This window comes from Capra hircus, chromosome 6 (assembly GCF_001704415.2).
Source record: "Capra hircus breed San Clemente chromosome 6, ASM170441v1, whole genome shotgun sequence".
NCBI lineage: Eukaryota > Metazoa > Chordata > Mammalia > Artiodactyla > Bovidae > Capra > Capra hircus.
The window spans coordinates 114,664,336-114,690,939 of NC_030813.1; the positions used below are offsets into that span (position 1 = coordinate 114,664,336).

A 26,604-nucleotide genomic window follows, 5' to 3' on the forward strand; every position below is an offset into this window, starting at 1 on the left:
CTCTTTCATGGGCCCCTCCTGTGTCTCCTCTGTGGGCCCCTCCCTGCATCTCTTTGACTCGGTCCCATCATTGTGCGGGCCCGTAGATCTACCAACTATCCACCCGTCTGTCGTCTGTCTATCTATCTGTCTCACTTCCTGCCTTCTGGGCCTGTAAGATGTCCCAGGCTTGCTTACATTTCCCGCCAGAGAATCTGCTTCACACGCTAAGGCCTGGCTCGGAGCCCCTCCTCCAGGCAGCCTCCCTGGCTGTCTCCAGGCAGCTTGGGGGCTGTTTGGTGGCCCTGGCCTCCCTGTTTATCCTCCATCACAGCCACTCTGTTTCCTTGGCTATCTTTGCTACTAGGCTGAGAGCTCCCGCAGGCAGGGCCATCTGATTCATCCATCCACCCAGGTCCCCAGTACCCAGCACTGGGCCAGGCAGAGGGTGGGGCTGGGCAGTGCTGCCAGCAACCAGACCCTGCCCCCACTGGCTCTGATGATCATCACTCTCCTTTGTGGGCCCCCTTCCCCACACTGGGCGGGTGCTGGGCCCCAGGCCAGGGCGGACAACGGAGGCCAGAGAAGTGGGCTCACCCAGCTTCCCACGTGGACGGAACCTGTGCCGCTCACCACCTTAGCTCGCAGCAGGCAGGGTCAGCGCAGCTCAGCAGGGCTGGTGTGTGAGGGGCTGGCACCACAGAGCTGCCCTCTGAAGGCAGAAGAGCTCTGTGTGGGGAGGGAGAGGAGGCTGTGCCCACCTGCACGGTGACGGGAGACCCTGGGCTCCCACCTGGATTGGCGCCAAATCAGTGGGTGCTCCGACCACTCCTCCCCACCATGCGGCCTGTGAAACCTACAGCTGGGTGGCTGGATGTATGAAGGGTGCAGACAGGGCCGCTGCTCAGAGCCTGCAGTGGCCCCGTGGATAAGACCTGAGTGAGTGCCTCCCACCCAGCTGCCCCCTGGAGAGCCAGGAAGAAAGCGGGCGCCTGGAAATGGGCGGGAGATAGGGGTCAGTGTCCTGCACGGCTTTGCCTGATCAGAGGTGGTAACTTGTGGGGCTGCCCCTTCTGCGTGTCTGGGACAGGCAGGGCCCCTGCACACAGCTCCTGTTCAGGCGCCAGTTAGTCAGTCATTCAACAGATGGTTGTAGGTTGCCTGGACAAGAGCCTTGAGGATCCTGAGTGTTAACATAGTGGCACCTGGTTTCAGCCCAAAGGTGCTCGGGGCCCTCGGGGCTGGGGAAGGGCTGGCTTGTCCACGTCAGGTGATGCAGGAGGGAGACTCGGAGACAGACGGGCACCAGTGTCAGCACCACGACGAGCAGGCGCAAACGCGGAGGAGGCAGGGGTCAGAGCGGGCTCAGGGAGCCCAAGGCCCCCAACTGTTTGGAGAACAGGGCGGCTTGAACGTGACAGGTCCAGGGAAACTGAAGGACCAGATGCCAAGTGGCTGGTTCCGCTACTGAGATATGGGGGAAGGAGGGGTAGGTGGTGGGCCGTGAGGCACTTATCCAGTTCCACCGAGAGCAAGGCCTGGCTCTGCCCTCAGGGCTGAGTGGCACCTGGACCATCTGAGTTGGGCAGATGGCTCTGAAGTCCTCTACGTTTGTGCTCACCCCTAAAGGCGAGTGCAGACACGGCAGAGCGGGTGAGCGGGAGGAGGGCGTGGTCAGCTGGGCAGAGTGGCCGCTGAGGGGCCGGTGAGTCGCAGGCGGAGACAAAGCCAGTGGGCTTAGCATCCTGGAAGGTGCTGGCAGCCTGGATGAGGGCTACTTTGGGGAGTGGGGAGTGGGCGAGGCCAGGCTCAGGACGGAAAGCAGAGCTGGCTGGGGTGGGGGCTCTGGAGGTTTTGCTGGGAAGGGAAAGGAGATGGGAAGCAGCCAAACGAATGGAATGAGGGCTGAACCCAGCGCAAGGAGGCGGCATCACCCACGTGCAGTTCAGGCACAGCTGAGAGTGACTCTCAGGGGAGTCCTGTGAAAATCCCTCCCCGAGCCCTCCTGCCCAGCTTGGCCTGCCGTGAATGATCTGTGCTCCATTTCCATGAGGAGGTCTTGGCTGGGAGGACACTTGCCCCCTGGGGAAGCCTCTCTAAATTGTGTGCTGGGGCTGGATTAATGTTTGCTTAGCCAAGTTCAAGCTCCACCCCCTGGTTCCTGGGCTGGCAGGAGGTCCAGCTTTCCAGGGGGATTGCTGCGCCCTGCTTCAGGAATACCGGTGCTCTGGACCTTGTGAGAGCCTGTGGGATCTGGGTATCCCTGGGGTCTCATTTATCACTGAGCAACCTCTCCAGGCTCCTGGGGAAATGGCAGCGGGGAAGCCGTTGCCATGCATCCCAGTCTGGGGCCTCCGACTCCTGTCGCCTCCAGGGACCCACCTCCCAACCCCAACCACTACTCAGGGGCCACATGGTCCAGGGGAGTGGGGCGAACCTGTCCTCTGACAGGAGGGACCTCAGAGGCCCAGCCACTGCCAGCCTTGTGGCCTCTCAGAACCTCGTCCCTCATTAAAAAAAAAAATCATTTTATTTATTTATGGCCGTGCTGGGTCTTCACTGCTCTGGGCTTTTCTCTACATTGTAGTGGCTTCTCCTGGTGTGGAGCACGGGCTCTGGAGCATCTGCTCTCAGGAGCTGCGTCGTGCGGGCTCAGTGGCTGCGTCACGTGCGCTCAGTAGCTGTATCACGCGGCTCAGTGGCTGCATCATGTGCGCTCAGTAGCTGTATCACGTGCGCTCAGTAGCTGTATCACGTGCGCTCAGTAGCTGTATCACGTGCACTCAGTAGCTGTATCACGCGCGCTCAGTAGCTGTATCACGCAGGCTCAGTAGTGGCTGCTCTGGAGCACGGGCTCAGCAGCCGCGGCTCCCGGGCTTAGTTGCTTTGCAGCAAGTGGGATCTTCCCAGACCAGGGACTGAACCCACGTCTCCTGCCCTGGCAGGCAGATTCTTTACCACTGAGCCACGAGGAAGGCCCCTTATCCCTCCTTTTTTAAAGTAAGGGGCTGCCTTGACCACTACGGATGTGACAAGAGGGTGTGCCAGTCCGGGTCGTGCTCCCATGTAGGCTGGTCCTTTCTGACCACCTCCCTCTGAGTGCCCACGTCAGGTTACTTAGGGCATTGATGAGGGAGCACCCCTCTTCTAAACGCAAAGGAGTCCCAGGCCCTGGCCAGCTCAGGGGCTGAGGCGGGGAGACAGGGCAGCAGAATCAGTGACTCCTGGGCAGAGGGCGACGCCTGCCCGGATGGAGCCTGAGCCAGGTCAGTGGGGGTGGCGTCTTCAGTCCAGGGGAACTGCTGACCGCTTCCTGCAGGCCTTCGACCCGGCCCCAGGGGGGCTCTGGTTGTCTGGACAGCCTGTTTGGTCCCGATATTCTTGTTTTGCAAAGAGAGGTTCCTGAAATCACGGGGCCTGGAGGTCTGCTTGGCTTTGACGGGGGCGGGTCTCAGCCGCTCAGGCCAGAAACAAGGAGCACAGACGAGCCCCTCTGGGCACACACACAGGGTCGCGGCCCTTTCGGCGGGCCCAGCGGCAGCCGGGTGCCAGGCTCCAGGCCAACTCCAGGCTTCTCGTTCCATCCCGGGCCCTGACCTCGGGCTTGGGCGTGCAGGGGAAACTGTCAGAAAGGGCATCTCAGGAGAACTGCTGGGGAGATCCGGGTGGGGCTCAGAAATGCGCGGGCCTCGGAAGGCATGTCGCAGATGTGTCTTACTGACGGGGAACCAGAGGCTGGGAAAGACGACGGGAATGCTGGGTCCACTCCCTCCTGCGACCTTGGGCGACGGCATTTCTCTTCACAAGCCTTAGTTTCCCCATTTGTAAACCCAAGGGACTTACTTTGACCTGTCTTTATTGGGAGCATTCTTTGCTTTCTTTTTCCCAGCTGCACCGTATGGTGTGTAGGTCCCTAGTTCCCTGACCAGGGATCAAACCCAGGCCCCCTGCATTTCCGGAGCGTGGAGTCTCAACCGCTGGACGCCCGGGGAAGTCCCGGGGGCTTTCTTAAGGGCTGGTTCTTGGTGACCTTTGACAGTTTAACAGTTCCATCCTAACCAGAGGGAGGAGAGAGGCAGGACGCGCGCCCGGGACTGTCCTGAGCCGGCGTCCGGCATAGAGGGTCTTCAGCCGTCTGGTCATGGCTTCACCCGCTCCCTAGTGAGGCCCTTGCTGTCCTAGCAGTGAACCGTACACATCCTGGTTCCAGGCAGGCGTCCGGGTCGAGGGGGTTAGGGAGGGGGGTGCCTTTGTGCTGACTCCTTCCTGCATCAGCGGCGGTGGGGTGGTCCTACGATGCTTTTCCAGGAATCCCCACCCCACCCGTTCTCTAGAGCAGGGCCCGCAGCCAGGGCCAAGTCCCGCCCCCGATTTGCAAATAACGTTTTCTTGGCTCATGGCCAGGCCCTCTCATTTCCGATCACCCACGTCTGCTCTGGGGCTGTAACAGCGGGACGTGGCAGAGCCAAACCTCGCTGCTCTCTTTCCAGAAGGCAGCTGCCGCCCCTTGCTCCGTGGCCACCTGTGTGCTTGCTGCTCCTGCCCAGGCTGCTGGAGTGAACGAGCAGGGGGTAGCAGCTGTCCTCCCACCCCACACCCGCCCCCTCCCTGGGGGCCTCTGCATTCCTGGGATTCTCTGTTTGTTTTATGGCCCATTGCAGATTAACCCTCAGCCCCCGCACCCCACCCGGACATCTGCAGTCCCTGGAAGTGGCCGTGGGAGGCTAGACAAGCTGCATGCCTGGAGCAGGCCAGGCGCAGGTACTCTTCTGACGGGCCCCACTCCGCAGGAGGACCTTTATACCCTCTGCCTAGTCCCTCTTCCTCCAGATTCAGCCGAGGAGCCTCTGCCTCCAGGAAGCCTTCCTGGATTTCTCCCTCCTCTCCTTCCCCTCTCTCTCTGGCTGCACAGATGGCAGGACACCACCCCAGTCTCCTTCCAGGTCTGTAAACCCGACTTGTCTGAGACCCCTCATGTGTGGGTACCTGAAGGCGCAACTGGGGTGATGGAGCTAAGACGGAGGGTGGCAGGGGTGGCTCTGAATTCTGAAGAGCAGAGCAGTCACCAGCTGGAGTCGGGATCCACGGAGAGGCTGGACCGCGTGGCCAGGGAGGCTGTCCAGGGGACCCCAGCTGGGCCTGGGGGGTTGGGCTGGGTCACCCCTCCAGGCTTGAGACTGTGCTGACATAGTTCCACACAGTCCCAGGGGATTGAAAATGTTCTGAGATGGCGTGACGGAATTAGAAATTGCCTTTTGTCTTTGTAGGACCACAACTGTTGCTACTTGCCCCACAAGTTAAAAAGATAAGCAGAGGGTAGTGGGTGGGGTGAGGTTTCCCAGGTGGCCCAAGTGGTAGAGAACCCATCTGAGAATGCAGGAGACTGTCAGAGACTCTGGTTGGATCCCTGGGTTGGGAAGATCCCCTGGAGGAGGGAATGGCAACCCACTCCAGTATTCTTGCCTGGAGAATCCCATGGATGGAGGAGCCTGGCGGGCTGCAGTCCATGGGGTCACAAGGAGTTGGCCACCACCGAGCTACTTGGCATGCAGCACACACAGAGGGCAGTGCACCCCTCAGCCCCGGCCCCTAGCCCAGGATTACAGCCCAGGCAGCTGTCTGTGGTCCAGGGGTCAGGCGGGAGCCGTCCTGGGAGCTCACCCGGAATTCTGCCCACGATGGCAGAGGAGAGTCCAGGCAGGCTACAGTGGGCAGGGGTCACTCAGCCCCTCAGAGAAGGTTAAAGAGATGCTGCAGCTGGGTCACTGGGGAGAGGTGTAAACATTCCAACAGGAAGTCCTTGGGAGCTCTTCCTCTGACTGTGTGAGTCTCATGGCTTAGGGAGTCAGGGGTCCGCCTTTTCTCCCCTGGAGGCCTTGGCATTGTCCTGGGGGCCTTGTGGTCCAGGGCAAGTCCCGCATCTCTTAAGTCCATTTGCCGCTCAGGCCCGTGGGATCGTGGCAGTACACTGGGGTGGTCACAGTCCATGGATTTAGTATTTTTAAGCGAGTGATAACTGCTCAGTGATGGTAAATCACTGCAAGGGTCAGAGTTGCTGACCTAGGAGGGTACTCAGAGATCCCCAAGCCCCACTCGCCCATTGGAAAGGGGGGAGCTGCGGCCCAGTGGGTGACAGGCTCCCTCAGAGGGACCCGAAGGCGGGGTTGGGCTGGGGTTGAGACCAGCCTCTCACACTCAAGGCTGTGTGGGGCTGCCCTGTGGGGCCACCTCCAGGAGGGATCCCTTACTTGAAAGACCCCCACCTGAAAGGCTTACGTTCTTCCTCTGGAAGTCTATTCGGGTAGAGTTGCAGACTTGGGGTGCACTCTGTGAAGCTGGCATGCCGTATGCAGAGTTGGTATGTTCTTGCATAGTTGAGTAACATTCTGAGAAATTGGAGTTCAACATGTAGAATTAGGGTGTGCTGTGCAGGGTTGGAAAGTCACTTTTCACTTTCATGCATTGGAGAAGGAAATGGCACCCCACTCCAGTGTTCTTGCCTGGGGAATCCCAGGGATGGGGAGCCTGGTGGGCTGCCGTCTATGGGGTCTCGCAGAGTCGGACACGACTGAAGCGACTTAGCAGCAGCAGCAGCAGTGCAGGGTTGGAGTGCTCTTGCAGAATTGAGTTACATTCTGAGGAGTCGGGGTGCAACACGCAGAACGAGGGTGTGCTGTGCAGGGCTGGAGTGCCCTGTGCGGAGTGGAAGAACGCTGGGCACGGCCGGGGAGGCTCATGGAAAGCCCCCGGCCTTGAGCCAAGAGCACAGCTGCAGAGGCAAACAGGATGCGGGTCTCGGGCCGCTGCGGGGCACAATGGCCAGGAGAGGAAGCGAGTCCAGACCCTTTTATGGATATGGAGCCGCCGGGGGCCTCTTTCAACACAGTTTCCAGAAAAACAGAGCGGGAAGGAGCAAGCAGCTTGCGTTCCGCACAGCATGGGGTTCTGGAGGGCTGGCTGGGGAACAAGGGAGCCCAGCTTCACAGACGAGGCTGAGAGGAGCGGGGTGGGAGTGCGCCCAGGGCACACCGTGGCTTAGAGAAGGGAGGGTGCAGGGCCCAAGCTTAGCTCTTCTCCTCAGCCCCCAAGGCCCCATGGAGCCCGGGGCCAGCACAGGCCAGGGGCCGGTGGAGATGGGGACTTCTGACACCCTGATCCTTCCCCGCTGCCTGGGGAGCCTGGTCCCCTGCTCTCCCCTTGCAGCGGTCTCTGGAGAGGCTTGGGTACTGGGATTTGTTAGATGCAGAGACACCTGCGTACAGCCCACACCCTGTGGAGGGATTCCTGCCTCTAGACTAACCCTCTTGACAGCTCAGAGCTAGACCAGACAGTCAGATCCCACCCAGGGCCTCCCTGCTGACTCGTGATCAGCACGGCCGTGCCGGCCTTCCAGGAGGCATCCGTGGATGTGGCCGCCTGCCACGGCGGTGCCTGCCGAGCTTGGACCCTGAGGGGCAGCCTGGCTGGAGACAATGGGCCTGGAGCTCTGCTCTCCGGGGGAGGAGGGGAGTCAAGGCCGGGGACAGATGATGGGGATAAAAGCGTATCCACAGGTCGCTGTGCAGGTCAGTGTGGGCATGGATGGAGGAGGCAGGCCTGCCCAGGAGAGCCGTCTCAGCAGAGGTGAGTGCAAGGAAAGCCAAACTTCTCCAGGGCTGAGACCGCTGCAGCGGGTTCCTGGCAATGGGGAGGGTGGGGGCATCACCGTGCCAGGCCCATGAAGGGGAGGCAGGCGGGCTGGGGAGGTGGACAGGCCGGTGTCATGGGGAAGAGGGCAGGTGAGGAGGGCCTTCGGGGCAAGACGGGGCCTGAGGGGTGGGCAAGAGAGCGGAGTCTTAGAAGACTGCAGATTGCCAAGGTCAGGCAGCCCGCAGGGAGGATGCTGCGGTCAGGCGGGCGGGCACCCCGAACACTAACTCATGTCCCCGGCCTGTTCCCCACTCCCGTGGGCGTCTAGCACGCTGGGCAAGAGGGCAGCCTCCACAGGCACATCCATCAGAACCTCTGAACACGCCCTTGTTTGGAAAAAGGGTCTTGATGTGATCGATCCGTGTAAGGATCTCAAAGTGAGATCCACCCAGATGACTTGCAGGGCCCCGGAGACGGTGCGGAGCATCCTTCCAAGCGGGAGTAAGGGAGACACACAGGGAGAGGCCGCATGATGGCAGAGGCAGAGGGTGGGGGACGTGACCACAGGCCCAGGACAGTCTGGAGACACGGGAGCCTGGCCCTGCCGGCACGTTGACTAACTGTGGCCCCAGAGCTGCGAGAGAATAAACCTCTGCCATTTTAAGAGGCCTGGTGTGGGGTACTTCGTCACTGCCTTCCCTGGATGCTCACTTCGTAACCATCACGGCTAGAAAGACTGCTGCTCCTGCTCCATGGAGAGGGCAGGAGAGGGGAGGAGAGAGGTTGGCAGGGCTCCGACAGGCCGTGCTCCCTCGGGGGAAGGCGAGCTGCTGGGGGAACAGCTGCCCCCTCTGCTCTGGGGCCTCCTGGTCCCCCGGGGCCCATGGGGTGATGTGAAACCCTCCCCTGCTACTCCACCTGGCGTCACAGGGGACCGTGAAAACGGCCCCCTGGAGCCTCTGCCTCCCGCCTCGGGGTCACCAAGCATGTCAGTGGTATGTGGCCTGGGGCCGGGCTGGGCTGGGGATGTGAGGGGCCGGAGCGCTGGGTCCAGGCCTGCTGGGGTCTCCCCAGTGGCCAGCACTGCCCGTTGAGGGGCTGAGTCTTCACACTGGCCCTTGGTGGGGACCTCTCCAGCGTGAGGCGGCCACAGGCCCGTGGCGTCTCCAGCTGTGCCTCTCACGCTTGAGCTCTGGCCCATTGAGGAGGGGAGGGGAGGTTGTGACTTTGGGGTGGCCAAGCATAACGCCAGGAGTTGATTGGATAAAGGCGGACGGCGCGGGAGACGGGCAACCAGAAACAGCCCGCTTTGGGCTCAAAGCGGATCTCAGCCTGAATGAGAGTGCCCTCAGGGAGCAAGCGTCTGGAGACAGGCGTGGTTGTCACCCTGGGGTCAATTTCTAGTGACAGAGGCTGGGGACGCTGCCCAGACCCCAGGACAAAGAGCGAGTGCTCCGAACACCAGCAGTGCTGGGGTCAGACACCAGGCTCAGGGATCTCAGTGTCCGTCAGACCTGGTTCCCCGCTCACCCTCTAGTTGTCACCAGCCTTGGACCACATCATCTCCTGAGCCTCAGTTTCTCTGTCTGTGAAATGGGCACATTAGCACTTAACTTAGATATTGTTCCTGGTCAGGAAGCCAAACCATGCCTCTCCCAAGCTTGGGGCGGAGAAGGTAGCCTCCTGGGTTTGAGCTGGGGCCAGCAACCGGAGCCCACCCTCTGCCTCTGTGAGGGCCTGAGAGCTGATGGGAACCCCAGTTCAGTTCTTGCTGCTTGTCGGACAGCCAGGAAACCCAGCCCTGCCCCCCAAGCTCAAATCCCTGCTCTCGAACCCAGGTCAGGCCTGGAGCCGGTGAGAAGACAAGGAAGGAAGGAGAGCTTGTGGGCAGACCCCCAGCTTTCCCCAGAATGTATTCCCATTGATTGTGTCACTGGGTGGGGCAGCAGCGGGAAGAAACCACGTGTCTGTCTGTGTACACACGTGTGGACACATGGATGCACATGTATCTGTGCGTGCACGTGTGCACACATGTGTGCATGTATGTGTGCCCATCTGTGCCCACACATGTGCACGAATGTCTGTGTGCACATCTGTGTAAACGTGCATGTGTGCGCGCATGAGTGTGCATTTGTGTGTGCACACGTGCACAAATGTCTGTATAGCATGTGCACGTGTGTGCACGTGTGTGTGTGTGCAGTAAGTGGAAGAGGAAGAGAGAGCAGGGCTGAGGTTGGCCCAGGGCAGCTGTCCGACTTCCCCAATCCTGCCAGCCAAGGCGGGAGCCTGGGTGGCCCCTGGCCTCCACGTCTGAGCTTGGGCACCAGGCAGCAGGCAGGCGGGTCAGGGCCTGGAGCCTGCCCAGGCCAGAGCTAATGATCAACCAGCCCTGGGAGGCGGTGCAGCAGCTCAGGCCTGCCTCTTGCCAGGCCCAGGCCCAGACCCAGGCGCAGGGAGGAAGTGGGGCAGGAAGCAGGGGGCGGTGGCGGCCGCTGTGCAGTCCGACGGGCTGTGGGCGGCGGAGACGGCCTGCGAGGCCCGCCAGCAAGGAGCCGGGAGCCGCCACCCGGTGCCCGCTGTCCTACGGAGCGGGGCGCAGGTACGGGGCTCTGGACGGGTGGGTGAGGGCAGCCGAGCAGGCGTTGTCCACAGACCTGGGTCTTGCCGCAGGGGGATCTGAGCCATCTCTTGCTTTTCACTTTCTCGGAGAGTTTTCTGAGCTTTCAGGACAGGGAGGGAACAGCACTGGTGTCTGGAGAGGGTGCTGGCTAGCGGGGCTCCGGGAGGGCCCGGCGCCCGCCGACAGCTGCTGTCCTAGCGCCAACGTCGGGTTTGCTAAAGCACCGCCGCTCTGAGATCTCACCTGACCCCACCTCCCCTCGGCCACTCAGACTTGCGTCCCGAGGGTCTGGCCAGGACACAGGAGCTGTGTTGCCAGCAAGCAGGGTTCCGGGCCCAGGGGGCCTCAAGTGGGCCCCCACCCTGGGTTGGCGCCACCTCTGGCAGATACCACAAGTACCAGACGAGGGTGGCACTGCAGCTGCGACCTGGCCACTCTGAGGTCACCGCCCGGGGCCTCCTCTGCATCAACCAATGGGACAGGTGACTCAACCGGGAACCCCGGCCGGACAGCTCTAGGGAGACCCTGACCCAGGCCCTTTCGTGCCAGCGGCTTCCCTGGTGGCTCAGATGGTAAAGAATCTGCCTACAATGCGGGAGACCTGGGTTCGATCTCTGAGTTGGGAAGAGACCTGGAGCAGGGCCTGGCAACCCCACTCCAGTATTCTTGCCTGGAGAATCCCTGTGGACAGAGGAGCCTGGTGGGCTACAGTCCGTGGGGTCACAAAGAGTCGGGCACGACTGAGCAACTAAGCACCTGGCCTGGACTTGTGGTCCTGGCCGCAGTGACCCCTCTCCCCGCCTGCAGTGACCCCTCTGGGAGCCCCAAGCCCCGCCTGTGGGGGTTCCACACAGACGACAGATGGGAGAGTCACGCTGGGAGGAGTCAGTGCTGCTGGTCACTTGGGTGTGACCTCCCCCAGCGGGGGTGGGGGGCTGTGGCTGAACTCGTGGACGGAGGCAGTGTGGGGGCCAGAGGCAGGGTGTGCCCAGGTTCAGGGTAGGTGTGAAGGGCTGGGCTTGGGCCCACCTGGTCCATAGCTGCTCATGGAGCCTCGATGGCCCCTCTGTGAAATGGGCCCATCACACTCCCCCAGGCGTCACGAGGACAGAGTGAGGATGCTCAGCTGTGCAGGGAGGTGGCTCCCAACATTGACGGCGCTTCCTGTGTTTATGCCTGAGGTCACTTACTCCTCCTCCCGAAATGCCCGCTTCTCAGCAGAGAAGGGAAGTGCAGGGACCCGGGGCGACGGCTGGCCTGGAGCTGCTGTAATGAAGGGCCACAAACGGGGGCTTCTAACACAGAAGTTCATTCTCCCCTGGTTCTGGAGACCGGAAATCTGAAGCCTCGGGGTGGGCAGAGGGCCCTGGGGGAGGGTCTTTTGGCTCCTGGCGGCTGCAGGCATCTCTGGGCTCATGGGCACGTCACCCTGCTCTCTGCCTCCTTCCTCACCCAGGGTCCCCGCTGTGTCTGTGTTCCTCCTCTTCTTACAAAGACCCCCACATGGAGGGCCCTCCAGCCCAGTGTGATCACATCTTATTATTACTATTATTTTTAGTATTTATTATTTGGCTGCCCCAGATCCCAGCTGTGTGGCACGCTAGCGTCTTCAGTTGTGGTCTTCGGACTTAGTTGCGGCATGTGGGATCCGGTTCCCTGAGCAGGGGAAGATCCAGCCAGAGACCCTGCACTGTGAGTGTGAGATCTTAGCCACCAGGCCGGCAGGGACATCCCCAGTGACCGCACCTTAACTTCATCCTGTGTCCGAATAAGGCCACCAAATCTGAGGTCACTGGTGGGTGTGAATGTGGGGGTGTGCTGGTCACCTTCTGTACTGAGGTCCCCAGACAACCCTGAAAAGATGCTTCCTGGGGAGGTGGGCAATGTCTGCGTGGTCCTCGAGGCAGGACAGTTTCAGATGCAGTCGGGGACACGGGCAGCCTCTCCGGCTGAGTAGTGCTATTTTAGGATCCTCCCCGGGGAGACAGAGCCCACTTCCTCCTGCGGGCCGTGACTAGGAACCCCAGGCTTACCACTGTCAGCGGCAGGCCCCTCGCTGAGCAGGTGGGAAGTCCCCTGAGCCCCAGAGCCTTCCCTGTTCTTGAAAAACCGTCCCTGAGCCGCTGGGGGCAGGCCCGTGGGCCTGGAATGCAGGCACTGGTGGGCTGCTCCTGACTTCTCAGGGGACAGGTGGGCAGGGGCTGGGGGAAAGAGATGACTTGGATGTGGGTTGTGCGAGCCAGATGCCTGGCAGCAGAGAGTGGGGGGCGAGGCACCCCAGGTGGAGGCTAGAGAGACCCCGCAAACAGGACCCCAGCAGGACGATGGATCCGCATGCCCTCCCAAGATGCTGCAGAACAGTAGAGGAGGGCAGATGGTGGCCTGGTCCTCCCCACCCTGTGGCCAGGGGACCTCAAGGAGAGGTGTGGGCTTGCTGTGTCCAGAGTCAGGAGGGGAGGGTGACGGGCTGGCTAGGCTGGGGGTGGGGGTGGGGGTGGGGGTCAGATGGACGGCGCTGCCTCCTGGAAAAGGCTGGGAGGTCTTTGTGTGACAGGGTGTTGGGGGGACAGACCCCGGCAGCAGGAAATGGGGAGCACAAGGCAGGGGGGCTTGAAACGAAGCTGGACATTGACCAAAGGCGGCTGGAGAGCTATGCGGCAAGGCTGCGTCCCAGAACCCGAGGGTCCATGCTGCTGCGCCCTCTGGACAGGGAGCCACCTCCAGCCTGCTCCCTCCTCCCTGGGGGTGCCTACAAGGGTGCCAGCGTCCCCTGGGTGCCCCTTGGCCTGGTCCCTGGCCCTTAGAGGCGGTTGGGGGCTGGGGACGAGGTCACAGCCAGACGGCCCCCTATGCCCTGCTTTTCTCTACAGCTTGGAGGCAGGCTAAGGGGGACCAGGGTAATGCCTGCTGGAAACACGGCCTTTCCTACTCCTGTGTTAAATCCGTGAGAGGAGCGAAGCTGGTTCCAGAGAAAAGGAATCAGCAAGCTTGAGATGAGCTAAAGTAGGCTCCCCAGCCCGGGAGCTCTCTCGTCTTGTGTGGGGGGAGTAGAGGGTCTAGGGGGCAGCGGGCCTGGTGAAGCCCCTGTGAGCCAAGGAACCCCCTTGATGCCCCAAGGGCCCCCGGGATGTGAGCCGGTTTCCCTGAGTCACCAGTCGGGGGGGTGCCCCCAGGGGTCATACCCAGAGGCTTTGGGGACCACTGATGAAAGGGTGTCGGGGATGGTCTGGGAGCCTGGGTGTAAGGCAGTGGTCCTGCAGGAGCCCCCACCTCAAATCCCCGAGGGCCAGGGAGCAGCGTGGTCAGGGCAGTGCTGAGCTCACGCCCCTGTGTGTCGGGTCCATGAGGACGGGGGGAGTAGGGTCTTCTTCCTCTGGGATCAAGGGTTCAGAGCCCCAGTTGCTGCTCAGCAGCTTCCCGGCTGCGTGGCCTTCCTGAGGTGCCCATGACTCTCCTGCTCCACACTGGCCTGTTGGGGTGGCCGGTAGCTCTGCTGGCCTGCCTCCGTGGATGGCCGACACTCCACGCCCTCTCATTCTTGGCACGCCTCCCTGTCCCGCACGGGCTCTGCCTCCCCCGGGGCCTTCTCAATGGTCAGACTACCTTCCCTCCACTTGTGGGGTCAGCAGACTCTCTCTCCCTCTCCCAGAATGTGCCCCATGGAACCAACACCGCCAGACTCCCCCCCATTCCAGCAGACCTGGGTCACCCTCCTCTGCGCCCCTCGCCCCTGCCTGGCACAGAGCTGGCCACAGGGCAGAGGTCAGCAGGGTCTGTTGCAAAACAACCAAAGGCTTTCGAGTGTGAGGTTCGACCTCCTCTGCCCACCCTGCAGGCGGAGCTGACGCTGAAGGCTCCTGGGCCCAGCCCCCTGCGGGGGGTGAGTTCAGGGTCAAGGCCGGTTCTCGGGGGACAGCAGCAGTGCACAGGGAGGGGTGGGCCTGCAGGCACCGCCTGCCCCCTGCCTGCTCCCCCAGATGCGTGGGACGGTCCTCAGCCCAGCGCCCCCTCTGAGGGGGTCTCTGATGGCTCCGGGGTAGCATCCTGTGAGAACCTTCACCTGGTGGCGGGAGCTTGTGGGTTTGGTGTGAGCGCCTCTGTTTGCCTTTTAAAAACAAGGATGTGGGCACTAACGGATACGTGTGGGGGTAAGTGAGAGAGTGTTAATGTGAGAGTGTGTGCGCGTGTGTGCACATGTGTGCACGTGTGCATGTGAGTGTGTGCACATGCATGTGTGTCTGTGTACACGTCTGTGCACACGTGTGCATGAGTGTGTGCACATGTGTCTGTGTGCACGTGTGTGTATGTGCGTGTGTGCACGTGTACGTGTGTGTGCACGTGTGTGTTTGTGCGCATGTGTGTGTAGGGGGTGAGTTGCCCACCCCTCCGAGCCCACCCCGGTCCCCATCTGTAGAAGGGGACAATGTATTCTCCCCACTGGGAACCTGGCCAAGACGCCTGGCGCATGCAGGTGGTGACAAACTCTTGCGTGCCCTCTGGGAGCCTGCAGACAGTCTCTGCCGTCCCTGAACAGTCTGAGGCCCGCAATTCTGAGAATAGTCTGCGCTGAGTCTAACGGAGGTCAGCCCCCAGATCTTGTTGACAATCCGAGGCGGTAAATGAACCCAAGGCCCCTCGCAGGTCCCTCCTCCAGCGTCTCCTCCTCTGTCCTTTCTCAGGAATGGACTTTTCAAGGAAGAAGACGCAGTCCTCTCGGGGCTTAAAGTGCTCTGCTGGCTTCTCTTGGCATCTGTGGAGACTTCAGTGCCCTGGGCACCGCCCCCCCCCCATTCTGGAGCAGCCCAGGCCCCTGTCCTGTGCCCCAGGGCTCCCCCAGCCCCCGTGGCGACTCGGTGATGCTGCCGTCGGCCTCCTCGTCTCCCGCCCGTTCTCTGCTGCAGGGTCCCAGGTGAAGCTGGGAGGCCGGCCGGGGGCTCCTGGGGCCCTGCCGCCCTGGTGGACCTGTCTGGGCTCTGAGTCCCACGCTGCTGGCCTGGCGTTCTCTGGGTCTCTGGGGCGGGGCCTGCCCCAGCACCTACCCCGAGGTGGATGGGTCTGGAGTCCAGGCCTGCTCTTCAGCGGGCAGTGTTGTCCCCAGGAAGGGTCTCATAAGTGTGCTCGCCCATCTCTGCGCATCCTGCTCTGAGTGCAGGGACTTCCTGCTGCCCTGCTCGGGGTTTGGGGTGGAGCTCCCCCCAGGCCCGTCATCAGAGCGCAGCAAGACTCCGCGAGAGACGGGCTCCTGGCCGGGGCTCCTGGCCCTGCTCTCGTCCGCCCTGTGCGTGGCTGAGCAGTGCCGCTCCTCCTTCCCTCGGTCCCCGAGGCAGAAGCTGAGGGCGGCGTGGTTGACCTGCATCCCTGTGGCTGCAGCGGGCTGTGGGGGGCGGGTCTGCCTCTCCTCCCCAGGCCTGGAAGCGGCTCCATGTCCTTCTCTGTCCTCAGATTTGTGACCTGTGCAGACCCTCACTTATCCTTTTTTTCCTCAAATTTTATTTTTATGTATATTTGAATATTTATTTCACTGCTCTGAGTCTTAGGCGCAGCGCACAGGATCTTCTGGTTATAGCATGTAAACTCTTAACTGCGGCATGCAGCTTCTCGTTTCCCGACCAGGGACTGAACCCGAGCCTCCTGCGTTGGGAGAGCGGAGTCTCAGCCACAGGACCACCAGGGAAGTCACCGTCTCTTGATGGCTCCCTGTCTGGGGAAGGCCCCAGGGCACCCGGGCATGGGAAGTGGTCTCTAGTTCCTCCCTGGCCATTTCCTCCTTCCCTGCCTTCTGCCGCCCACTGCCTCCCATCTTGGGGACAGCCTGGGACCTGGCCCATTTCCTGCATTCCTTCCGGGGGCTCCGCTGGGTGCAGGCCTCTTTTAGTGGGAGACCCCCCAGGCCTCAAGATTAGTTGTAAGGAGCAGCAGGAACGGTGCGACGCCGGCTCCGTCCAGGGTGGGTGGGGGCGGAGCCAGGGGGGAACCGAGGCTGGAGTCACAGGGCCCCTGAGCCCCATGGGAAGTGTGCTGTCTCCCCGGGGGGGGGGGGTCTGTCCATCCCAGCCCTCGCTGGGTGGAAGGTGTGGTGGGCTTACCCCTAGACCCTGGAGTCCTGGGGTGTCCCTAAAGCACAGCTGTTCAGTCTCCTGTTTCCACATGACTGTTGTCACGTTCCTGTCCAGGCACTCGTGGGAAGGTTCTGAGCAGCCTCTACCCACCAGTTTGCTCGGGTCTGTGATGGGCAAGAACGGGCACCCCTCTGCCCGCAGGGCCCTCCAGCTGGAAGCAGACATAGGCTGGCGCCCCCGATGGAGTCTGCTCCGGGCGACTGTGCTGTTCGGGGAGGAGGCCCTGCCCGGGAAGGTGCTCAGGAGCCCGCCAGGCAAGGCAGAGGCGCGCTCACCTCTAGCGCCCTAACTCGGGGGCAGGATCCATGCTGATCCCGGCCACCCAGAGAGGCCAGGACTGCTGCTGATCCCTGCCCTATGCTCTCCCCACAGAGGCCAGCCCGGCATGCCGAGCCCTTGGCACTGAGGCTGCCACCGGCCATGGAGGGCCCAGCGGAGCCGGCTCCGAGGGGGAAGAGGCCCTCAGGGCCCTCGGGGAGCAGTGGCGACTGCGGGGTCCGAGAAGAGGCCAAGAGCATGTCCGTCATCTGGGAGCAACCACAGCCCGAGGAGGCCAAGGCCACCGTCCGAGGGGGTGAGTGCACCGTGCGGGTCCGCCCCCCACCCACCCCGGGACGGAGCCCGGCGTCGCACCGTCAGCGCCTGCATTGATGGAGAGTGCGCGAGGGCTGCGGGCCCACCTCCAGGGTCACATCAGTGATAAACTGGCGAGACAGGCAGGCAGGGGTTGGAGATCCAGGGACACAGCCCCACATGAGGTCACAGCTCTTGTACAACTTTGCGTCCCTACCGTCCTGCTCTGTCCTTGGCTGTGAACCCCCGGGGTTACTCAGGGTGGGGAGTCCCTCCTCCCCTCCCAGCGGGCAGACCCAGGCCCAGGGTTGGGGGTGGCGAGGAGCAGTGCCTGGGCCAGGCCTTGGGCAGGATTACTTCCTGGAAGGAGAGGATGCGGGCTGAGACGAGGGCAGAGGCGCCTCTGACTCCCACCCGACCAGCCCGGGTGTGCGCAGGAGGGGCTTGGACTCAGGCTGGGCTGCCGCTGGGGAGGAGCTGGTTCCCATCCTGATTGCCGCTGGATCGCTGCTGGACGCGGGCCTCAGTTTCCCCACTTGGAAACCTGCGGGGTGGCCTAGGGGGTCTGCAGGGCCCTTGTCTCCAGAACTGGAGGAAGGAAGGGAAGGACAGGGAGGAAGGCCCCGAGCCAGGGGCAGCCTGTCCCCCGTCCTTCCCCCACCTTCCTGTCGTCAGATCCTCACCTCCACCTGGTCACCTGCGTAAGTCGCTCGCAGAGGCTCTAGGGCTCGGCACGCAGCAGGTGCCCGATGAGCATCTGACGAATGACCGATGCTTTGGGAGAATGCAACGAAACCACGTGCTTGGCAGCAGGCCCAGAGCCCGGCACTGTGCGTGGTTGGTGACTGGCGGTGTTTTTACTCCTGTTCTCTTGGTCCTTCGCGGTGTAAATGGAGGTAGGAAGGCGGGTGGCCATTGAGGAAACTGACTCCTGCGGTCAGACACCTGCCTGGCCCAGAAGAGGGGCTCCAAGAAGTGGTGGGGGCCTGGCCCGGGGATCTCATGGGATCATGGCCCCACCGAGAGCTCGATAGCAGGAGACGGTGGGGCTGGGTCCTGCCAGAAACACGTGAGCCTTTCCAGCCTCCTGCAAGGCAGCCAGCGCCCAAGGTGCCGTAAGTGCTAGAGCACAGGATTCCTGCCGTCCGGCGCTGTGACCGAGCCAGGGGCATCCTGACCACGAGCCCGGTGTTTCCCGCCCCTGCAGCCCCACGGCACAGCTGGCATCCGCCAGCACCAGGATGGTCTAGGAGCCCCCCCAGTCTTCCCAGGCTCCCCAGCCCCGAGCAGCCAAGGGGCCAGTGGGCTCCCACCACATCTATCTGGACCCCTTACCCTTTTCAGCTTCTTTTGCAAACGGGCAACAAATTTATAAGAAACAATACAAAGAATTCTCACTTAGCCCACCCAGGGGTTTTCCCTGGTGGCCCAGTGGTAAAGAATCTGCCTGCCATTGTAGGAGATTCGGATTCATTGCCTGGGTCTGGAAGATCCCCTGGAGGAGAGGAAAGGCAACCCACTCTGGTATTCTCACTTGGGAAATCCCATGGACAGAGGAGCCCAGCGGGTTACAGGCCATGGGGTCACAGAGTCAGACAGGACTGAGTATCTGAGCATGCGCACCACCCCGCCTAGACCCCTCAGATGTTAACACTTTGCTTCTCTCTCTGCGCTCAGGCAGGTGTGTTTTCCCAGGACGGTCTCGGGGTCCATTGCAGACATGACTCCCCTCCTCCCCCACCGCTGGGTGTCTTTCCTAAAACCAGCACCTGCTCGTGCAGCCGCACAGTGAGACAATTCCAAACTCACTATTCTGGCTTAGACAACCTGCAACAGACCTCGCTGCGATCCCGCCATCGGTCCCTGTAACCGCCTTTCCACCAGACAAATCCCTGGTCAGGCTTTGCGATCTGTGGTGTGTGTGCCTGGAGCTTCTTAACCTGGCAGCTGGTCCTTCGAAGATTCCAGGCGGTCAGCCTGTAGAAGGTGCCGCAGTGTGGAGACGGGTGTTCCTTCAGGACGGCAGGCAGGTGCTTCGGGCAGAAATGCCCAGTGCCTTTGGTCCCTCTCGGCGTCCGTGGGTCTGGGCCCTGGTGACGTTCACGTCTCATGTCGCTCACTCGATTAAGGGGATGTCTGACCGTGTAAACGTCACTGTCAAAGTCATCCGTCTTCCCTCTCGTCGTGCGTAAGGAGCCTGTGGGAACGCTGTGACTGTTCTGTCCCCCTCCAAACTCACCCATGTCAGTCGCTCAGTCGTGTCCGACTCTGTGCGACCCCATGGACTCTAGCCTGCGAGGCTCCACCGTCCGTGGGATTCTCCAGGCAAGAATCCTGGAGTGGGCTGCCATTCCCTTCTCCAGGGGATCTTCCTGATCCAGGGATCAAACCCAGGTGTGCTGCACTGCCGGCCGTGTCTGGGCGGCAGGGAAGCCATGAAAACAGTCTCTCAGTGTTGACTTTCTAATGCTGCGTTCCGCCTGCCTCCTTTCTAACTGACCTTCACTGGGGCGAAGAGCTGTCCCCTCTCCCCAGTTCCTCACTTATTTTAGCCTGGGCAGGCTCAGAGGTCTTTATTTCATTCTCTGGACTCTATTGGTTGCTGTCCTTAGTTATTCTGAAGTTCAAATGGCCCCCAATTTGGTCTTGTGACATGTCTCCAACATCCTGTGGGCACCACCTGCTTTCTGGGGCCCCAGGATGCTCATGTCTCATCTCTGCTCTCCCTGCCCCAGCCCTGGAATCGGCCACGCCTCAAGGAGCCCCGGGCTCAGTGGGAGGACTGAGTCTGAAGCCGAGATCGGAGTACCATGTGTTTATTTGGACTTGACAGGCATTTTTGAGCCCCTGTTCTGGAGACCCAGAGAAAGCAAGGACGGGAAATGGGCTCTGACCGCACAGGCCTGGGGCTGGTGGACCGCAGGTGGGGAGAGGGCAGGAACGAGCCGGTCACGTTGCCCGGTCCAAAGTCAACGGGCAGCACCGCAGCGCCGAGCAGGGGTGTCCCTGGGGTGATGAGGAGGCCGCAGCGAGGTTCTGCAAACCCCTCTCGGACCCACAGGTGTTTCTGGGTCGGATCACCCTCCATCCGAAAGTTCCGGCCACTCATCCCATTTTACACGAGGAAGATGTGCAGGGCAGGGACAGGGGCTCTAGCCAAGATGCAAGCAGGGAGCTGGCCTCGAGTCGGGGGGCCGGAGTCCAGGGACCCCAGCAGAGGACTGACCTCACAAGGCCGAGAGGACCCGTGGCCCCCCAGCTAGTGGCTGGTGGGGCTGGATGAGGATGCGACCCCATCCACCCAGACCCTGCGCTCCCCCAGTATGTCACCTCCCCTCTGTGGTCAGCAGGATAGAGGCCTCCAGAGAAGTCCTATAGGAGAAGGAAACGGCAAAACCCACTCCAGGATTCTTGCCTGGAACATTCCACGGACAGAGGAGCCTGGCCGGCTACAGTCCACTGGGCCGCAGAGTCAGACACGGCAGAGCGATTAAGCAACCCGGCAAAGAAGACCTGAGACCACCCTGGACGGCGCATCAAGAGCAGAGACGCCGCTCTGTGACCACAGTCCACGGAGGCAAAGCTGGTCCTGGTAGTCACATATGGATGTGGCAGGCGGGCCCTAAAGAAGGCCGAAGGGAAGTCAAAGTTGTTCAGTCATGTGTGACTCTTTGCAACCCCATGGACTATACAGTCCATGGAACTCTCCAGGCCAGAATACTAGAGTGGATAGCCTTTCCCTTCTCCAGGGGATCTTCCCAACCCAGGGATCGAGCCCAGGTCTCCCGCGTTGCAGGCAGATTCTTTACCAGCTGAGCCACAAGGGAAGCCACAAGGGAAAGAAGGCTGAGCGCTGAAGAACTGATGCTTCTGAACTGTGCTGTTGGAGAAGACTCTTGAGAGTCCCTTGGACAGCAAGGAGATCCAACCAGTCCATCCTAAAGGAGATCAGTCCTGAGTATCCGTTGGAAGGACTGATGCTGAATCTCTAATACTTTGGCCACCTGATGCAAAGAGCCCACTTATTGGAAAAGACCCTGATGCTGAGAAAGATTGAAGGCAGGAGAAGAAGGGGACAACAGAGGATGAGATGGTTGGATGGCATCACCGACACAATGGACATGAGTTGAGCAAGCTCTGGGAGATGGTGAGGGACAGGGAAGCCTGGCGTGCTGCAGTCCATGGGGTCACAAAGAGTCAGACATGACTGAGCGAGTGAGCAACAGGCAACGCAGAAGTCCACGTCTTCCTCCCCACAACCTGCACCCACAAGTTAGCTCATGTGGCAAAGAGAGTTCGCAGAGGGGCTTAAAGCTCTGGAGACGGGAGGTTACCCTGGGGTGGGACTCAAAGAGAGACTGAAGGTACTGGCGCTGCTGGCTTTGGAGACGGAGGAGGGGCCAAAAGCCAAGGGGTGTGGTGCCTCTAGAAGCGGGAGCAGCAAGGAAACAGATTCTCCACCCAGGGCCTCCAAAAGGAACCGCTGCTGCCCTACACCTTGTTTGGCTCCAGTGAGACCCTTCTCGGACCCCAGATAACACTGTGCAGTTTCCAGAAGCCGCTCCGGTGAGGTACTTAGTTACTGCACAGAAGGAAGCCCATGACCTCCTCCGGACCCTGCTGGCCTCTGTGACCATGGGGGAAGGGTGCGAACGGTGGCTTGGAGGGGCGTGGACAAACCTGTCCTCTAGAAATACCCGGGATTGGTGCCTGCTCAGTAGCTGAGGCTGTCTGTTTTCACGTCAATCACAGGACCCTGCTCTGCTACTGACGCTGCTCTGGTCTCTGGCGTCTCTCAGCAGGCTGCTGGGCCCTCCCCTGGCCAGATGGGGTCCTGCCCCACAGGTAGGCATCCCCACGCAGCAGGTTAAGTCTGTGCCGGGCTCACGAATGTGGGATCCCTGGGCGTCCCCCTTCCCTCCAGCCTGGACCGTTCTGTGGACTCCTGGCTCAAGAATGTCTAATGGAGTCTTCTCTAATGTGGCTGCTGGACGCCTGCCTTGAGGTCACTGCGGGGGTGGGTCAGGGCTGTTGTTCAGACGCTCAGTGGTGTTTGGCTCTTTGTGATCCCATGGACTGCGGCACGCCAGGCTTCCCTGTCCATCACTGTCTCCTGGGTGGGGGCGGGGCTTGTTAAAGGCAGACGCTCCTGGGACAGTTCTGACGCTGGGAGGTTGCGGTAGGGCCCGGGACGCTGCATTTTCCCTGGGGGACAGAAGGCTGGGGTGCACCTGCACTTGCAAAGGCCTTTTCCGGACTGTTTGCCTCTGCCCGAAGAGGAGGGCTCGTCAGTAGCTCAGACAGTAAAGAAATCTGCCTACTATGCGGGAGACCCGGGTTCGATCCTGGGTTGGGAAGATCCCCAGGAGAAGGAAATGGCAACCCACTCCAGTATTCTTGCCTGGAGAATCCCACGGACAGAGGAGCCTGGTGGGCTACCATCCATGGGGTCTCAAAGAGTCAGACATGGCTGAACGGCTAGCACACATACACGTAAAAGAGGAGGCGATGTCACCCTGGAGGCGGGAAGTGAGTCCCAAGGAGCGACACCCTGGGGGCATGTTGAGTTCGGAGGGCCCCCCGAGAGAGGCATCCCAGCTTCCAGGACAGGATGGCGGGACTCTCGCAGGAGCTGATGCTGGGAGGCGGACCCAGGTGCAGGAGGGGCAGCAAGGAGTCCTTTATCCTGAGACCCCGCCCCAGAGCGCTAGCAGTGGGGGCGGGGGGCGCAGAGACCCCAGGGTCGTTGGCGGTTCACCTCTGCCTCGAGGGTCGTCTGCCATCCAGCCTTTCAGGTGGTCAGTGCTGCCTTAGGGCTATTGAGCCTTGAGGCAGGCTATCATGGGAGTGAAAGTGCAGCCCTACCCTCTTCGGGAGTAGGAGGGTTACCGCTTAGACTGGCTGAGAAAAGCTGACTGGCTTCCTGCTGGGGGAGCGGCCTGATTCCAGATCCCAGAGTCTCCTGCTGGGGGTGTGTTGAGGGGGGGAACTGGAAATTTCCAAGGCAGGTGCAAGGCTTACTCCGAGGGCTCTCCCCCTCCACCATCTCTCTTCCTCTCTCCTCTCTCACCTTATCTCCCCAGCTTTGGAGCCTCAGGGGGAAGGGGTAGGGATGGGCAGGGGCCATTTGAGCTGAGATGGAATCCTCCAGCGGCCAGCCGGGCAGGCATTGTTCTGGGACTGTGCCTCAGGGGAAGGTATGGAGAGTGCAAAGGCCCTGGGGTGGAGTGGCTGGCGTGGGGTTAGTGGGGGACACCTGGATGTCTCAGAGCAGCGGAGAGAAGATCGCAGGCTGGCAGTGGGCGGGAGAAGGCCGGGTGGCTCAAGGCTGTGCCTGAGAAGGTGGAAAGGATTTGCATTTTATTCTTTCTGAGATGGAAAACCACTGCCGCTGTGCTAATACAGTAGCCGGGTGTGGGTATTTATGCTTAAACTTAACATCAGTTCAGTTCAGTTCAGTCGCTCAGTCGTGTCGACTCTGCGACCCCATGGACCACAGCTCGCCAGGCCTCCCTGTCCATCACCAACTCCTGCAGTTTACTCAGACTCATGTCCATCGAGTCGGTGATGCCATCCAGCCATCTCATCCTCTGTCATCCCCTTCTCCTCCTACCTTCAATCTTTCCCAGCATCACAGTCTTTTCCAATGAGTCGGTTCTTTGCATCAGGTCACCAAGGTGTTGGAGCTTCAGCTTCAGCATCAGTCCTTCCAGTGAATATTCAGGACTGATTTCCTTTGAGATGGACTCATTGGATCTCCTTACAATCCAAGGGACTCTCAAGAGTCTTCTCCAACACCACAGTTTAAAAGCATCAATTCTTCAGTGCTCAGCTTCCTTTATAGTCCAACTCTCACATCCATACATGACCACTGGAAAAACCATAGCCTTCACTAGAAGGACCTTTGTTGGCAAAGTAATGTCTCTGCTTTTTAATAATAAATAAAAGAAAGAGTCCGGTTTCTTGATGACACTGTCCACATTTCAAGAGCTCAGGGGCCCGTGTGGCTGGTGGCCGCTGTGGGATGCTGTAGACAGCAGGCACGCTCTTTGCTGCAGAAGTTTCTAGGGGCCGGCACTGCCCAGGGGGCTGGGAGCCGGGGCCATAAGCCAGACCTGGTTGTAGGGGACCCTCTGTGGACCAGAGGACCATCTGGAGCGAGGGCCAGGGCCCAGGTGCTGCCCCAGCAGACCGAAGGGGCAGGGCCGTGGTGGGTGGCTTTGCAGGTGGATCAGTGGGGTGGGCTGCTGGGCCCACGTGGAGGGTGATGGAGGTAGGTGTTGCTGGTCCGAGCAGGGCTGAGGCTGCGGCCCTCCTGAAGCTGGTGAAGCAAGGACGAGGTGGGGGCCAGAGAGTGCTGGCAGAGTGTTTCCCGGAGGTCAGGTGCCCCGTTGGAGCTCGGGCTCGAGAGATTGGGGCTGGAGGTCACGGTGACTTGGGGGCCATTTGCTGAAAGCCAGACAGCTGCTGTCCTACCCTGGGGTGATGACACAGTCCACTTCCTCCTGTCTGTGTACGTCGTGGGCAGCACGTGACTCATTTACAAGGAAAGGAACTGGCCTCACGGGAGACAGGCTGCCTGCGAAGTTTTCCCAGGTGGTACACGTGGGGTGTGAACCCGGGCCCCCAGGTTTGCGGCCCGGGGGGCTGGCGGGGGCGGGGGAGCACCCCACGGCACCCCGCCCACCTTGATCTGCTCCGCGCTTCCAGACCTGACCTTGCAGCTGCTGGCGGTGCGGCGGAAGAGCGGGCTGCCCGACCCTAACCTGCAGCAGGCCCTACGGGGCCGGCTCCGCCTGCTGGAGAATGAGAGCTGCGAGGTGGCCCGCGCCCTCGGGGTGAGTCTGGCTCCTGGGGGTCCTGGGTGGGAGAAGGGGTGCGGGATCCACACTCGCGAATGGGGCAGAGGAGGACGGCTCGGAGAAGAAGGTGGTGGGTCTAGGAGGAGGTCTGGAGACTTCAGGCTGAGAGGCCTGTTCTTCACTCTCACGTGGTGGTGGGGACACAGGACGAAGAAGGCCCTTTAAAGCGGCAGAGGGCGGTCATGCAGGCGGCTGGACACAGGGGCAGCACCTGCTGGGCCCCCAGCCCCAGTTTCTGCACCCACGCAGTGACTCTAGAGGCCCAGGGACCCGGGCCTGGAGGCTGGACCCGGCTGGCGTCCCGCATCCGCCTGGACTTGCTCAGGAGCCTGGCTCAGCCTCAGCTTCTCTGGGACTCAGTTTCCTGGCCGAGTCTGACCGTGCACTCAGCCTGGCCTGGCCTTGGCCGATGCCCCCTGGACTCTGTGAATGCAGCCTCCTCAGCCACTTACTGGGATGCTTAGAACTGTAACCCCACAGAGCTGCCGTGAGGGTCAGCGGACTGCAAGCACAGTGCCCCCAGCACGGTGCTCGACAGCGGGGGGTGGGGGGTGATGCCCCTGGGATGCCAGGGCTGGGTGGCTGGTTAAGGGTGGGGCCTCATTTCTGAATCCCAGTGGAGACGAGAATAGCGCCCGCTCTCCTCTGGGCGGCTTTCTGCGGCTGTTCGGGGTCTTCACTGGGTACGCAGGCTTCTCTAGCTGTGTTTCCGTACCCACAGCTGGCAGGCTTCACTTCCCTGTGGCATGTGGGATCTTGGTTCCCCAGCCAGGAATCAAACCCACGCTCCCTGATTCTTAACCACTGGACCACCTGGGAGAGTCCCAGCTGGTGCTACCTCCAGGAGGGTTCATGGGAGAGGGGACGCTGGGTTTAGGATTGGAGTCGGAGTTGCTGCTGCGGGAGGGGACGGGAGGCGAGGCTGGGGCTGTGCAGAGCTGAGTGGAGGAGACCCTGGTGTCACTGGTGTGCAGGGCGTGAGGCAGGCCCTTGAGTCACGGAGGGGGCATGGAGGCCGCCAGCTCTGGGAAGGCTTGGAATGGCACTGGGGAGCCACAGCTGGTCTGAGAGGAGCAGCTTGGCTGTAAAGGAATCTGCTGTGCCTCCCCGCCCCCCTGCCCCACCCCACCCCTGCCAGGTCACTCCCGTGAAACGTTCCTGCTGGTGGGCAGACCCCCCAAGCCCCTGAGACTGTTTCTCATGTCTGTTTCTCCCCTGGAAGGAGCTGTCGGCCAGGCTGCTGTCCATCCACAGTGACCAGGACCGGATGGTGGTGACATTCAAGACGTTTGAAGAAATCTGGAAGTTTTCCACCTACCACGCTCTCGGTAAAGCAGTGGCCCTCCCAGGAAGGATTCTGGGGCCCCTGGCACGCACTAAGCCCTTCATGTTCCCAGTCAGGGCTTAAGACTAGGTGTGTTCCCGACAGCTCTCCATGGGTCACCTGTCCTTGGTGAGGATCAACGCGATGGGCAGGGCTGAGCGTGGCTTCCAGGGCAGCCGAGCTCTCCCTCGCCAAGCACAGAGGAAAGTAGCACCAGCCTCAGCCCGCGTGCCTTTTTCCAAACTTCTCCTGCTCAAAGCAAGCCTTTGACTGGCTAGGCACCTCTCCTTGGGGACCTTGCTGCTCCATCCCTGCTGAGGGCTGAGAGCCAGAGCAGGGCTGTGCCCACCCCCCGTGTCCTGGCCTCCTTGAACACTCTTGTCCCAAGTCACAGAGGAGGAGACTGATGGTCCTAGAGGACGTGACGAGTCCAGAGAAGTTGTCCACGGTCAGGGCCGGTCCTCTCACAGCCTGGAGGGTCAGCCCCGAGGCCCGGCT

The 26,604-nt window shown here is 61.3% G+C and overlaps 1 protein-coding gene across 2 annotated transcripts in view; it reads left to right on the forward strand.

Moving 5' to 3' along the window:
• SH3TC1 (SH3 domain and tetratricopeptide repeats 1) overlaps positions 9,927-26,604 on the forward strand; it is a 43,814-nt gene continuing 27,136 nt past the window's right edge. The window contains exons 1-5 of one of the 2 annotated variants that reach the window (XM_018049792.1): positions 9,927-10,207; positions 16,720-16,921; positions 21,673-21,765; positions 24,631-24,758; positions 26,005-26,110. In XM_018049792.1, coding sequence (XP_017905281.1) covers positions 16,768-16,921; positions 21,673-21,765; positions 24,631-24,758; positions 26,005-26,110 — 481 coding nt within the window. In that variant the 5' untranslated portion in view covers positions 9,927-10,207; positions 16,720-16,767. The remainder of the gene's footprint in view (positions 10,208-16,719; positions 16,922-21,672; positions 21,766-24,630; positions 24,759-26,004; positions 26,111-26,604) is intronic. The other variant, XM_018049791.1, reaches the window with a different exon arrangement.